Consider the following 14,771-nt stretch of genomic DNA (forward strand, 5'->3'; position numbering starts at 1 on the left):
TGCGAGCTAAGGTGCCTGTCCAAACTATTTTACAGACAGCTTGCTGGTCTAAGGACACTACCTTTGCCAACTCTGAGAAACCCATTAAAACCCCTAATCAATAAGGGAACTTTTAGCAGTTCTAATTTGAATGGTATGTCTTAAGGGATCATACCACATACTCCTGCCATGAGATGTTTACAGTTACTAGTACTTGATATGATGAGTTGAGGATGTCAACTAAAGTGAGATTGATGATGCGTAATAACGAATATTACTTATGGGACGCAGAGGAAACAGAAGATCTAACTAATGCTTTTAAAATTATTATTGTTTCTATCAAAGGACACTACAGTTTGTAATCTTCCAAGAATAAACAAGACTTGTGTATTCAGTTGCTTTTGTTCCTCCTTTACATAGTTCAAGTGCTGCATTGGTGTCTGATAACAACTTTAACATCTCACGTGACTTCTAGGTCCCATTCATATAGGAAGGTATAATTCGAAAATTTACCGCGACTTACCTGTAAGGTGAAGTTTGATTTGGGTTATACCTTCCTGTTGACGGGCTTAGAAGTCATGTGCCCTCCCAGTTTTCCCTCCCTTGCTGGTTTATGCAAGTCTTGTTTGTGACCTGTCACACTCATTAAACTATAATCTCGTAGGCTGCGTGCGCATCTCACATGACCTCTGAGCCCGTCAACAGCAAAGTATAACCTAAATCAAACTTCACCTTACAGGTCATTCTCTTCCCACAGAGGTTACTCCTGTCATATCTTCCTACGTAACCTCTGTTCTAATACGGCCCTTTCATGGTGTGAGTGTTCAAGACTCGTGATTGGAGGCAATCAGATTTAGTTGTGCAATCAGCGACGTTGTTTCAAAAGTGATCATTCACAAGGCCTCGGTAATTTCCGTATGCTTCGAGAAAACTAAACCTCTTCCCCTGCGCGATGCGCAAACGTTTCTTCTAGACTGAACTCAGTCATGTTATGGCGGATCAGTGGCGTCTCCATCGCCCTCGTTGACAACGGACAAGCTAGCCATTAAACGTCTTGTGTGTAACATCAACACAAGTCCCCGGCAGATGGGGGATATTTGTGGCCCCACATTTGTTTGTGTTAGTCAAGTTGAATCTAAGTCGATGTAACACGTGTTCTGATTGGATAGAAAGAAGGGAGATAATTCGTGTTGCGATCTTTTGTCGCTAGGGGATTTTACGAGAACCGGGAAATATGGCCGTATTAGAACAGAGGTTCGAGGAAGATATGACAAGTAACCTCTGTGGGAAGAGAATGCTTACAGGTAAGTCTCGTTTAATTTTCGAATTTTGAGGCAGCTTCCATTGACACTTCAAACCACTCCCATCTTTTCAGACATATTTTCAGGTAACGACATGTCTGTCGTCTTATTTACAAAGACAAACCTCTTAGCTATATCTAAACTTAAACCGTTTCTCAAGAAGGTAACTGGGATTGCTTTCATTTAGATCAGCAGGGGCGATAGACTGTTCAAGAAGCATGGGCGTTGGAAAACAGTTACTGCAAAGGACAGGTACATTGAGGATTCCCTTAAGCCAAATTGTCAGTTTCCGACTATTTATGACAGTAAATAGTATCACGCTGCCAAAGTTGTACTTAACAACTAATCAGTAACTGTTGACGGTGGGAAAAGCAAGATTTTATGAGCGCTTCCTTCAGACGTTATATATATATACACCTGGAACTTAATTAAGCACCCCCTGATATATTTCATGATAGTAGAGCAACTGTTAACCATCGTTAAACATGAATGATATATCTGTATTACAACACATCTCTAGTAGTCTAAAAAGGTGTTTCAGTTCCGTGCACTCGTCACAATGCATCCCTTGTGCACGTGAAGCATACAACCCACACTTTTCCCAAAATTCAGTTTCTCTGACATGCAATTTATGGGTATAAAAGCAGACAAATTTGTAACTGTCTCCATTAATGAATACTGAAATGGCGAGGAGAAGACTTTCTGAAGCACTAAGGTGGCAAATTGTCGGCATGCATGCAACAGACATGTCCTTCAAAGCTATTGGACGACAACTGGGCTACAGTCACTCGGTCATCAGCCGACTTGTCCGAAAACATCAGATGACAGATGTGAGAGATCGTCCAAGGCCTGGACAACACAGGAAGACAACGGCCCGTGATGATCGCAGTCTGGCACGTCTGGTAAGGCGAGAACCCTTTGCCACAACTTCGGTTTTGAAGCGCCTGTGGTTACCCTACAGACAATTATCCACCAGAACCGTCAGAAATCTCCTTAGGGCACTTGGTATGAGGTCCAGAAGAGTCATCCAACGTCCTGCTCTGTCTGATCTCCATTAGAGACGACGTCTGGAGTGGTGTATGGCCCGTCGCCATTGGAGTGAGTGAGTGAGTTATTATTTAACGTCACATCGGCAATATTTCAGCCATATCGTGACGAGAACATTTGATATTGAAATAAAATATATGTATATTATAATACACCTGCCGACGAAGGACAGTAAAACAACTAGAGTATCACAGATAGACATGTAAAACTAGTAATTGAATCTAAAACATTTTAACTTTAAGGAACAGCACAATATAAAAATAGGCAATAGATCGCCAACAACTGAAGGTAGATCACCATACTAGGGACCATGGGGACTTACATTACTTTTGCTACCTGCATAGACCCTAGCTGGATTTACACCATCCCTTCAGCTGCTGGCGATTGGAAGAAATGTTAGCCAAAATTAAGAGAACAAGAATACTACGTTTAAAAATCCTGGCAAGTTTAAATTGACTTTGAAAGTTTTGGGACTTACGTACCCTCTCAGGAGGACAATAATTTTACAGTACTTTAACCCCCCTCAAGGATACAGCCACTAACAATCTATGTTACTAATTCAAACTTCCAATCATAAAATATTTAGCTATTTACAAATCTGTTAACAAATTTAATTCTTTTAAAAAAGCAATAATTAAATGAGGACTTATATTAGTAAAAAGATCCTTCATAGTTCGGGATTTGAAATAGATATCCCTTGTGATGGAGTACTCAACACAGTCAAGCAAGACATGCTTGACCGTGATTCGTTCATCACAAGGGATACAAAACGGAGGATCCTCACCTTTTAATAGGTACTCATGCATATATCTAGTGTGGCCAATACGACATCGTCGTATGACGACCTCTTCAAATCTGGACTGACAACCCAAGTAAGTGTAACCGATAGTTGGTTTTATTGCATGTAATTTATTGATACCTACTTCTTTTGCATCAGATCACGGATATAAGATCTTATAGCAGCTTTGTAATCAGAGTAAGGAATAAGAAGTGGTGTCACAGATTTGTTGAGGGCTGCCTTAGCAGCAATATCAGCCATCGTGTTCCCAGAAATGCCAACGTGGCTGGGTAACCAACAAAAGACGATGTCGCATTGGCCAGTAGCAAGATCATTATATAATTCGATTAATTCAATTAAAAGTGGATGTTTGCAAGAGAGATTTTTAATCGCCTGAAGGCAAGAAAGAGAGTCAGAAAATATGATATATTGTTTATCTTTGGGATGTCTTTCAATATATTTAAGAGCTGTTAATATGGCGTTTGCTTCTGCTGTAAATATAGAGCTGTTATCAGGTATTCTAGAAGATATTGTTCTGGATCCAATGACAGTGGCACATGCCACTGCGCCACCATCCTTGGACCCATCTGTAAATAAGGATTTGTATGTATTATAGTTATTCTTTAATTGATTATATTCTTGTTTATACTGTAATTCGTTAGTTTCGGATTTTTTAAACTTTGTCAGTGTTAGGTCAACTTGTGGCCTCACTAATTGCCAAGGAGGAGAAGAAAGAAGACGGGAAGGAGATATATTCTCCAACTCAATGCCAGCAGCAGAAATATATTGTTGGATTCTTATCCCAAGAGGTGGAACAAGTGAAGGTTTTTTATTATACAAGTCCTCATAAAGAGGATTAAAAATGCAAGTGTGAGCAGGATTGGATTCATTAGAATATAACTTTGTGATATATTGTAGGGACAATTTGATGCGGCGAAGTTTTAAAGATGGCTCATCAGCCTCAACGTAGAGACTGTCAATGGGAGAGGTTCTGAAAGACCCAAGACAAAGTCTTAGACCCTGGTGATGGATAGAATCAAGTAGTTTGAGGTTGCTTTTACAGGCCCCACCATATACGATGGAGCCATAATCAAGTTTCGAGCGGACCAATGATCGATACAGGTGGAGGAGGGTAGCTTGATTCCCTCACCACTTTGAGTTGGAAACAACTTTCAATAAATCGAGTGCCTTCAGGCATTTGGCTTTCAGTGATTTAATATGTGGCAAAAAAGTTAAATGGGAGTCGAAAATTAGACCCAAGAATTTGGCCTCCTTAACAACTTTGATGGGAGTGCCATTTAAAGATAGTTCTGGATCTTTATGCGGCTTATATTTTCTACAAAAGTGTAGACAATTAGTTTTGGATTTGGAAAATTTAAAACCGTTTTCAAGACACCATTTATTTATTTTATTTAAACACAACTGCAATTGCCGTTCAATGGTATGCATATTTTTACCACGACAAGAAATGTTAAAATCATCCACAAAAAGTGATCCATCAATGGAATCGTTTAAAACCTTGGATAAACTGTTAATCTTGATACTAAATAAAGTGACAGACAAAATACTGCCTTGAGGGACACCCTGATCCTGATTGTAATGATCAGACAGGGTTGAACCCACTCGGACTTGAAATTGTCTGTCTTTCAAAACCTCGTGATATAAAAGAGGCAAACGGCCTCTCAAACCAAAGTCATGTAAATCCCTCAAAATGCCATGCTTCCAGGTCGTATCATAAGCTTTCTCGAGATCAAAGAATATCGATACGGCATGTTGTTTATTTACGATTGCATTTTTAACAAAGGATTCTAATCGTACCAAATGATCAATGGTACTACGATTTTTCCTGAAACCACATTGAATATTGGTTATAAGGTTATTGGTTTCAAGATACCAAGTTAATCTATTATTCACCATACGTTCCATGGTTTTACAAACACAGCTAGTTAGAGAGATCGGTCTGTAATTAGACGGATCGGTATGATCCTTGCCAGGTTTTGGTATTGGGACTACAATGGCATTACGCCATGAAGGAGGAAATTCTCCAGACGTCCATATTTTGTCAAATATATCTAAAAGTGTCATCAGACATGGTTCCCGTAAGTGTTTCAGTAGCTGGTAATGTATATTGTCATCACCTGCTGCAGTGTCATGAGCTTGCTCAAGAGCAGTATGTAGCTCATCTAATGAAAACACTTCATTATAATCTTCACCATTATTCGATTCGAAATTAAGTTTTGTCTTTTCCTGTTGTTTCTGATATCTCTGAAACTCAGGGACATAATTTGCCGATGATGAATTTTTGGCAAGGGTTTCGCCAATTTTATTTGCAATGTCAGATTTATCAGTTATCAAGTTATCACCATCTTTAAGATGGTGTACAGCTGATTTTGAACCTTTGCCTTTTATTCGCTGAACCATGCTCCAAACCTTAGACATTGGTGTGCGCGAATTAATTTTGGAGACATAATTTCTCCAAGATTGTCGTTTGGTCGCCATTGGAACCCGAGGACATGGAGGAGGGTCCACTGGTCAGATGAGAGCAGGTTCCTCCTCCACGTTACAGATGGTCGAATGAGAGTGTGGAGGCATAAAAACACTGCTTACGTGCCCAGGAATATCCACCCTACTGTTCCTTATGGTGGAGGATCGGTTATGATCTGGGGTTGTCTTTCACACGACTGTAAACTTCAAATGGTGACTGTCCGAGGAAATCTTGATGGTCAGCAGTACATCCGGGATATTCTCCATCCAGTTGTCGTGCCTCACTTTGACAACCACCCGTTGGCTACTCACCCGATATTCATGGACGACAACGCCAGGCCGCATCGTTCACGTGCTGTGACCGCACATCTCCAGAATGAGGCTATCATGACATTACCTTGGCCAGCAATGAGCCCCGATTTGAATCCTTTGGAGCACATCTGGGACTTTCTTGGATGCCGTGTGAGGTTGAGAGAACCCCCTCTCCAGCATCTTGCACAGCTGGAAGCTGCTTTGCATGAAGAATGGCGGCAATTGCCACTTGATCGTATCAGAAGGTTTACCAGTAGCATGATGAGGAGGATTCAAGCTGTCATCCAAGCACGTGGGGGATACACCCGATACTGATGCCAGACCCATCAGATGTTAACATGTGACATTCCTTGTGCATCATTTCTTGTAATAGTCAGCCATTGACAATGCTACGACCATACTTGTTCAGTGACTATTTTCATCAAGAATCAATCGTTTCACGAAAGCCTCTTAGCGCTACGACGTCCTAAACCACGTCGTAAAGCAGCTCTTAATTTTTTGTATCGTTCCACAAAGACCTCCTAACTTTACACCACATCATAAACAACCTCCTAGCATACGATGGGTAAGAGGCACTTGTAACTAGCTTACGACATCGTAAGTCAGCGTTTAATATGGCGACACTACTGAGAATCCAAGAGATTTTGAACAGGAGAAATATTAAGCGAGAGCGAATATTCAGAGATAGGACCCAAATATTGGACACGTTGACCGACACAGAACTGATTGCCAGGTATCGTTTCCCTCGACATAACATCCTTCAGCTGGTTGATCGGGTCAGCTCGGCCATCACTCGGCCGACCAAGCGTTCGTGTGCCCTACCAGCCCATGTTCAGGTGTTAGCAACACTTAGATATTATTCTAAAGGTGGATTTCTCAGCGAACTAGGAGACATACATGGTATTGCCAAGTCAAGTGTTAGTCGCGTGTTGGAAGACACTACGGAAGCAATTGTCAACTCGCACGATCTGATCCGGTTTCCATCGCCCGACAAACATGCAAAACTTGCGGAGGATTTCTTCAACATCTGTGGTTTTCCGAAAGTTGTTGGCTGCATAGATTGCACTCTAATACCGATTCAACGGCCACCATTGGATGAGGCAGTATATGTGTGCAGGAAAGGATTCCATGCCATCAATGTGCAAGCTGTGTGCGACGCTCAACTGCGGTAAATATCCCTGACGTCCTTGACCCTTGCAATGTAAACAAACGATCTAGACGTGCTGAGACTTGCAAATAATAAATGTCATTGTGTCGTATTTGATTTTCAAATCGCTAATATAGGCTTGTTTGTCCCATTGATCGGATTTTTATAAAATAAGTTTGCCTTCTAATGCACGTTTACTTCAAAAATCTATTTATTTGTTGGGTATATTAAAAATATTTATTTATTTGTTTTGATGTATATAACTGTAAGGCCATTGTACCATGTGGTAAATGTGGAGTTGTGTTAAATATTTTTATAAAGATTGATCTCTTAAATAACATAGTACTTTATCTATGTATTTATAATTGCAGATTCACGAACATCATCGTCCAATGGCCTGGATCAACACATGATTCCCATATATTTAATAACTGCAATTTGAAATGCTGTCTCCAGGAAGGGAAATATGGCATCTGGCTTCTTGGTGATTCAGGGTAGGTATATCTATGTTCAAGTTATGTCATGTCAGCCTTTGTCTTTTTTATTAACAAAAAATGTCATATTTCTACCCTTAACATTTAAACATTTCAAAACATTTTCCATAGGTATGCATGCAGACCCTACCTCCTGACTCCAGTCAGCAATCCAGAAAATGAAAAAGAGGAGAAATATAACCGCTGCCACACTGCTACAAGAAACTCAGTGGAGAGGGCATTTGGGTTGTGCAAATCTAGATTCAGGTAAATATAAGGAAGTCTTATGTCTTAATTCAAGGTGTTATTAAAGCTTCTCATCTAAAGAGGTAGTACTGGTGATTATATGTAATTATACCCTTTTCTACATAATTATTTCACTTTGTTATTCCTTCTTGAAATTCTTAATAACTGTGCTATAAACATGCATGATTCATCCCTGTCTGTGAATACAAACATGTAATTATAAAAAATCTGTGTAGGTGTCTTCACAAATCAACTGGATGCCTGCTATTTAGTCCCGAGAAGAGCATCAAAATTATTACTGCCTGCATGCAACTTCACAATATGGCAATATTACTGAGGTTGCCTGAGCCAGATGTTCTGTGTGAGACTAGTGGACCAGACATGGACAACACTCATTCTGATAACTACAACACCGATGGATATAAAGTCAGGAGAAATCTTATCAACACAAGGTTTTAACACACATAACCAGTAAGTGATCCTTCTCTGCACAATAGTGATGGGAATTGGTTAAAATATCATAATTGATGTTTGATCCATTACAACCAATCAATCATAGAAAATAATTGGTTAGCATCATTTATCAAATGTTCCTGTTATATTTGTTAATGTACACAAAAAATTAAGAAAAAACATGTAGTTCTTTGGGGTTTTATGCAAACTGCACAAGATATTTAAAGGATGACTATGTTAGGAACAATAATTTCATGGAGTCAAAACCAGCCTTGTGAAAGATATTGTTGATGCATACAAGTGTGCAAAAATCGTTTGTGTTCGATTATGATGAGAAAACATGTTCGACTGCTTGGTTGTCTAGTCACTGCGACCAATCCTCGATTATTTCAATTAATCGGACCACCACTAGTCCACAAGCCATGTAATATCCACATGTCCTACCTGAAGTGGCAAGGTAGCAGGTTTTTCAAAATCCTGAACCACTTTATAGAAACACTTGTGAATCCTCCATTATAGTATTTTTAGTGTTTATGGAAAATATATTTTTTACATACATATGTTTTATCCAAATAAGAAAACAAACACATGAAAACTTTCATCAGCACAAGTAAACATGTGCCTTTAATTAAATTTGATAATTGGAGACAATGAATTTCCAAATGATTTTTTATATTCAAATTTCTCTCGTTCCAGATCCAGCCTTTGTCTTTGGATGTCCCGGATGTCCCGCTGCACAGACAGAATTTCTTCCAAAAGATACATCTTTCTTTCTTCCTGTGCTTGAAGGGATTTGATTTCTCCCAGAATGTCTTCTGAAAAGATTAAGACATTTTTTGTGTGATAATCAATGATGTGTGAATGTTCATTAATACCATCCAATGAAATATTTATGATCACAATTGCAGTACTGATACTAGAATACTGTAAACAAAGCAATAACATACCTTCATTTGATGTTTTCTTTACCGGAGGCTTCCCTTTAGGTTTTCCTTGAAAGAAATTTTGTATTGTTATTAGCTAGAGATACTAACAAAGTAAATTTCCTTTTTATGTGTGCACAAATATTTATCAATAAAGTTGAATAATGTTAAATACATACTTTTTTCAATAGCAGGAGTGACCATTGTGTCCACCACACAAGCTTGGTCCTTATCTGAAATGCATAGCATTCTTTTAAATAACTATAACTGATAACATGTTAAAAGTGTAGCTAAAAATCAGTGGAATTGCTTAACTGTGTCATTGTAAATTGCAAAGAATGGTAGCATTTCATCATCTGAATTTCTGGAATGGTGTCACACCTGTGCTAGCTCCACAACTGCCTTCTGTATCTGTGGCAGTTACTGGTGTGAAGAACACTTCCTGTTGAGAATCTGAAACATATCAGTTGTGACTGTATGCATTTTTCACACACAACATTAACTGGATGATAACATTGGATATGATAGTTATGTAACTGTTAAATTTTATATATGCTTTTATGTCCAAAACTACTTTACACCAAATATAAATTTATTTGATATTTATTACGTTTGACAAGAACGAGTTAAACTTTAAAATGAAAAGTAGTAGGTTTTGAATTTTTGCAAAATAAAATATTTTTGCATCTTCAAAACAAAGAAATGAGTTTGCATCATTATTTACCAAAGAGAAATGTTGTTTCTTCAGCTTCATCAGCAATAGATGGAATCATGCTGAAGACTGTGGAAGTAAAACAAATTTTACATTTGTGATGTTATAAAGAAACACTGTCAACATTTCATACAATAACTTTGAAATATATTTAGAACTTGATTAAACTACATATTTCAGTAACTTTAATACACATGTACATGAACAACATGAAGACAGTCTCATCATTACCAGGTGTTTCTATGCCTCCTGGAATCCCCTCAATAGCACAGGCAGGAATTAATTGTAGAATCTAATAAAAGAAGGAAATGGTAGCTCTATTACTATTATTATAGATATGTTTTGAGTTTCTTAGTGCATACACAATTTCATTTTCATGAATCATGTCTAGTGTTACTCAAACTCAGTTTGTTGTATTCATTATAAAACTAAATGCTTTGTATATTTATTTACCCTCTTTTCCATTACAGTAAGATCATCAGGGGGTGGTCCACCACCAGTTCTCTTAGCATTCAGCCTCCTGGCGGACTCTGATTTTTTGGCACATGCCTTCATATCTGTCCATTTCTTTCGGACCTCCTCTTCATTCCTTGTTATGTCACCAGTTGCATTAAGTCTGATATTGAAAATATGATATCATGATTATCATTATCATTACAGTCATTATTAATATTATCTTAGTCTGGGAAGATTGTTAGATAATAATTTTTGGGTTCAGCTGTGAAAAGGAGTGGATTATGGTTTCATGAGAAAACGAAAAAATAATAATCAATAAACCAATGAATTAATTTGGTATAATTGTACTATTCTTACATTGTAGAACATAGTTGATAGCAATAAACCATTTCCCCACAAATTTAGTTCGTTTCATTATCCGTATTATTTCAGAATGAAATAAGTCTGACAATTCGTATAAGTTTAAATAAGTACAAACGTGTTATGGAATGTCTCTCAATCTTTTTGTGTAAGTTAAAAATAGGCCAGATTTAGATTTTATTATAGTTTCATGTAACATGTCGTTGGAACAAATGAACTTACTTCGTGGTGATATCTTTCCAGATCTTCTTCTTTACATTGTTGGTGACCGTATTTGTGAGGCTTGAGATCAACGTTTCAAAATTACTCTCCACGCCAGACACGATTATATCAATGTCCGCAGTGGAGAAATTTCGTTTCCTCTTTTTTAGGGATCGAAGCGTCCATAATATGTTTTCCTTGTCGTCTGCCGTTTCGAGGGGGAACAACTCTGATATTACAATCTTCCATATCTCCACACAGGAGAGTTACAAGTCTTGCCGGAGCAGACAGATATTGTTATTTACTATTAAAATCATCAGATTTACAAACTGATGATGGAATCTTGCGGTGGAACATACTGTCATTAAACTTCAACAGGTTTGTAATTAACCATACTTACCATATAAGCTTTTATTGAATTCATATTTAGTGTTTGGCTCTTCGCTGATGAAATTTAAACAGGTGCGCTTCCATTTCCGGTTCGATTACATAGGCGTTGCTGGGTCATTCCACAAATAGAGGCCCAAACAACTTTTAGCAATGTTGAAAATTAAACATTCAGTTGTGGAATCTTTTTGGCAATATTATCATTTGTAAGTGTTTAATATTATCAGAACAAGTAGTGGTCGTATTCTTGACGCATTTTTATACTCTGTATCTTCAATTAAAAAATGTATGTTTTTGTCCCCCTTTATAATGTGTCATTACCGTCACACAACCCTTTTGTCCATTAACAACAAAAATACTTCAGTTAAACCAAATCCTTCTTATTAAGGTCATAGGTCTTCAATGACAAAAGTGTGTCAACAAAAGAATACATTACCATTTTCTTCTATAGGTCCAAGTCTATGAAATTCATTTGTGACATTGACTTCGTCCATAAAATGTGACTTTCAGTAATTATGAAGTTAATAGCACAATCATTAAAACAAAGTGTATTTGAAAGTTAATTCTGTTAACTAATAAAACTGTTACCTTTCTTTTAGTACATTTAAGGTCTTTTCAATAACCTGATAATCTATCATATTTTTTTAACAATATCCTGGCATGTTACGGTAATGACGGACTGTTATGGTAATGACAATTTGTTGTGACATCTTTATCATTTTAGCGTTATTATTACACTTTCATGTTTCTGAACAAACTATAAAGAAACGTCAGTCATCAATCTTAATCATTTAATCAAAGGTTGATGGCTGTCTCCCTAAACATCGTTCAAACCATATTTACCAGGTACTATGAACCCTGAAACCTATAACATTTATTCTAACAGATAAACACAATGTGTTAAAAATGCAACTATGAACTGAACAGTTAAAGTCAAACCAACTTCAAATATATACCGTCCAAACACGCAAACTCTCAAAATAAAGCCTGAAGGAAGTTGATATGTACCGACTACAGACTTGAAACAATTCAACACTGTCTCTCACGGATAGGTTAAACAGTAACTCATTAATAGCTAACAAGAAATGTCACTGATTAAAGTTTTGTGGATGTGTAAGGATCCTTAGAGATCCAGTTTCTCAGTGATAGCTTTCCAAATAAGTTTGTCAATCTGGTGATGACGCTTGGTTACTGGTTCTGGTGGTGAGATGAGGGTTATTATATCATCACGTCTGTACCAGAGGATATCATCCATCAAAGATGGCCAGAAGAAACGGTTGTCTCCCACTCTGTGCATAACCATGACTTCGATTTCATTTTCGCCTGTATCCTGGATAATTCCTGGGTACGGCAACCCATCATAAGCAACTACACACCACTTTCCATGTAGATCAGCAGTAATATCCCCAATGTCCATGAGACCTGACCGTGTGTTCTTGTCATGAGAAGTACTGTCTAAAGCTTGAACACTAAAGTTTGGATCTTGATACTGCACCTGCACTGTTAATGGGCTGTGGCATACACACTGATCAGGATAGGAACAGAAACAGCTTAATGTTCCCTTCTCATTGGTAGACAATTGATGGATCTTCATTGTCCCAGGTATGACTGTTATGTCTGGAGGAATATATTTGTCTTCCTCCTCAATATCTGTGGGTGAGATGAAGAACATACAAACTGAGGTCTCTCCATGTAAGGTGTCAAATAGAGTTTTGGCATCTGGAATATCCTTACCATGAGCTACCAGTCTGTCAGCTGTCCTTTTCACAACAGCACCTATGCCATCAGCTGGTCCTTTGCCGTGTCCGGCAGCCAGAAAGTTCCATGTTGATTTTACAAATCCATATGCATACAGTCTGTTCACAAACATAGAGAAATTTTTCTTCTGTTTATACTGAGTAGTAGGCCCATCACTTACAAAGTGGACAGTGTCAATGTCTGGGTATTTGCCCTTGATATGCATGAAGATTGGCCTCATATGAGCCCATATAGCAGGAGGATCATGTCTGAATGATCGCGAAATGGTACAGAAAGGCAGATTGTCATACTTTTCATGGGTATAGACAAGACCTGTGTGAAGAGAAGCTTGTTGATGAGATGCACCAAAGTGAACACTTTGAATTTCACTGGCATATTTACAGGCATAATTTTCTGAGAAGTCCAAGTGAATGATGCACTCATTCATGTTTAGGTTCTTTTTCAATTTGTGGATGGCAAGGTACTGGTGCGATACAGTATAAAGATGTCTGCAAGACACTTTCAGACTCTCCTCAAAGTCATCCACTAAGGTTGCCACAGTTCCCATTACTTTTTCTTTTCTTGTGAGTTGAACATTTATGGTCTCTTGCTTGCCAGCAGTTACCTTTTCTCTTGTCTCAACCCTTCTCTGCCACTCATACCAAAAGATCTGACTTCCCTCATCAAAACTGTGTTTCTGGATTTTCTTTCTGCAGCATTCATAGCATTCCCTAAACATACATTTCCTATCTTTAACTGAACAACAGATTTCTGCAGCAATCTTCATAAGATCACATGTTCCTAAAACGCCAAGCAGACACAGTTTATCTGCCTTCAATTGCAGGTTATCATGTTTTTACAAATGCATGTTTCCCTGTCTGATGCTCCAGGTATTAGGACATAAAATGGTCTTAGGTTGGCAAAGAGTGAATAGGATACCTTTACTTCAGGGTTTTCTGACAGGAATTTTGAGTGTTGGTTTTTGAGAGTATCATTCAGGTATCTCTTTTGACGTTTCACTTTGAGCTTGGTTATCGTGTCCTTCTTCCCGGATGTTGGCCTGCTGTTGTCATCCCGCACAAAGAACTGTAAGATGGTGGCTTTCAGGGCTCCAGCAAAAGAGTTTGCACGTTTCTTTCGTTTGTATTTTATTGGTCCTTTTGTCCTATTGTTTTGAAACGTTTTCTTGAGAATGAAAGAGATGCAGCAGCATTTGATTTGAACCTGTATTTATTGAGAATTGCTTCAGAAAACATTTGTGAAAACAATTGCTTCTGCTTTTCAGGACTTGTACTCTGATACTTAGTCCGTATGGCCTTGATGACGACATTATGGAATAGCAAGGTCTTTCTGACCTTACTTGAAACTTTCTGGCCTTTAAGGAGTTCTTGTGTTTTCTTCTGTGGCGAGTCCTTAAGTTTTGCTGCTGTTTTAAGCCTGTAAATCTGTTTCCTGTATTTTTCCTTTTGTCTCCTGGTATTTGATAACTGTACTTTCAGTTTCAAAATCTCTCTGTAAGCTGCACTCCTCATTCTATGCACCTTCTTACGACCTCGTGTCGTTCTTCCATCCTGATCACCTCCAGCTCTCCCTACAGCTTCATCCAGGGGGAGACCCAGGCGGTGTCAACAGGTTCTGTGTGAGTCTCTCCTGTTTCCGCTGTTTTTCTCTCACTTTTTGTTGATTTTTCCTCCATCTCCTTCTTTGATTACGTTGACTCCGTGATGAATGTTCAGAAATTGGTTTGATTATGCCATTTTCCTTCTTTTTTATAT

The 14,771-nt window shown here is 38.2% G+C and overlaps 2 protein-coding genes across 4 annotated transcripts; one reads left to right on the forward strand and one right to left on the reverse strand.

The window, feature by feature from the left end:
* Nucleotides 1-6,515: 6,515 nt before the first annotated feature.
* On the forward strand, nucleotides 6,516-8,981 carry LOC124278354 (putative nuclease HARBI1). Its single transcript, XM_046714076.1, has 5 exons — nucleotides 6,516-7,069; nucleotides 7,420-7,542; nucleotides 7,654-7,788; nucleotides 8,004-8,238; nucleotides 8,917-8,981. The coding sequence occupies exons 1-4, from the start codon at nucleotides 6,516-6,518 to the stop codon at nucleotides 8,224-8,226; spliced, it is 1,035 nt and encodes a 344-aa protein (XP_046570032.1). The 3' UTR covers nucleotides 8,227-8,238; nucleotides 8,917-8,981.
* LOC124278318 lies at nucleotides 8,601-11,358 on the reverse strand. 3 transcript variants are annotated; one of them, XM_046714038.1, is made up of 8 exons: nucleotides 10,894-11,358; nucleotides 10,309-10,471; nucleotides 10,087-10,147; nucleotides 9,868-9,924; nucleotides 9,525-9,596; nucleotides 9,323-9,376; nucleotides 9,168-9,212; nucleotides 8,601-9,035 (listed from the first exon to the last, which is right to left on the reverse strand). In XM_046714038.1, the coding sequence occupies exons 2-8, from the start codon at nucleotides 10,408-10,410 to the stop codon at nucleotides 8,845-8,847; spliced, it is 582 nt and encodes a 193-aa protein (XP_046569994.1). In that variant the 5' UTR covers nucleotides 10,411-10,471; nucleotides 10,894-11,358; the 3' UTR covers nucleotides 8,601-8,844. The 3 variants fall into 3 exon arrangements, with proteins under 3 accessions (XP_046569994.1, XP_046569993.1, XP_046569995.1); XM_046714037.1 differs by lacking the exon at nucleotides 10,894-11,358 and having other exon boundaries at nucleotides 10,309-10,874; XM_046714039.1 differs by lacking the exons at nucleotides 9,323-9,376; nucleotides 10,894-11,358 and having other exon boundaries at nucleotides 10,309-10,867.
* Between the last annotated feature and the right edge of the window lie 3,413 nt (nucleotides 11,359-14,771).

The sequence above is a fragment of the Haliotis rubra genome, unplaced genomic scaffold (assembly GCF_003918875.1).
Source record: "Haliotis rubra isolate DU_JTF1 unplaced genomic scaffold, ASM391887v1 Scf235, whole genome shotgun sequence".
In the NCBI taxonomy this organism is placed as follows: Eukaryota; Metazoa; Mollusca; class Gastropoda; order Lepetellida; family Haliotidae; genus Haliotis; species Haliotis rubra.

Coding starts and splice junctions, on each gene's coding strand:
- LOC124278354 (XM_046714076.1), top strand. CDS start 6,516: ATGGCGACACTACTGAGAATCCAAGAGATTTTGAACAGGAGAAATATT. Junction 7,543..7,653: donor TGGCTTCTTGGTGATTCAGG/GTAGGTATATCT, acceptor CATTTTCCATAG/GTATGCATGCAGACCCTACC. Junction 7,789..8,003: donor TTGTGCAAATCTAGATTCAG/GTAAATATAAGG, acceptor AAATCTGTGTAG/GTGTCTTCACAAATCAACTG.
- LOC124278318 (XM_046714038.1), bottom strand. CDS start 10,410: ATGAAGGCATGTGCCAAAAAATCAGAGTCCGCCAGGAGGCTGAATGCT. Junction 9,925..10,086: donor AGGAGGCATAGAAACACCTG/GTAATGATGAGA, acceptor TTACTTCCACAG/TCTTCAGCATGATTCCATCT. Junction 9,213..9,322: donor CACTCCTGCTATTGAAAAAA/GTATGTATTTAA, acceptor ATTTCTTTCAAG/GAAAACCTAAAGGGAAGCCT.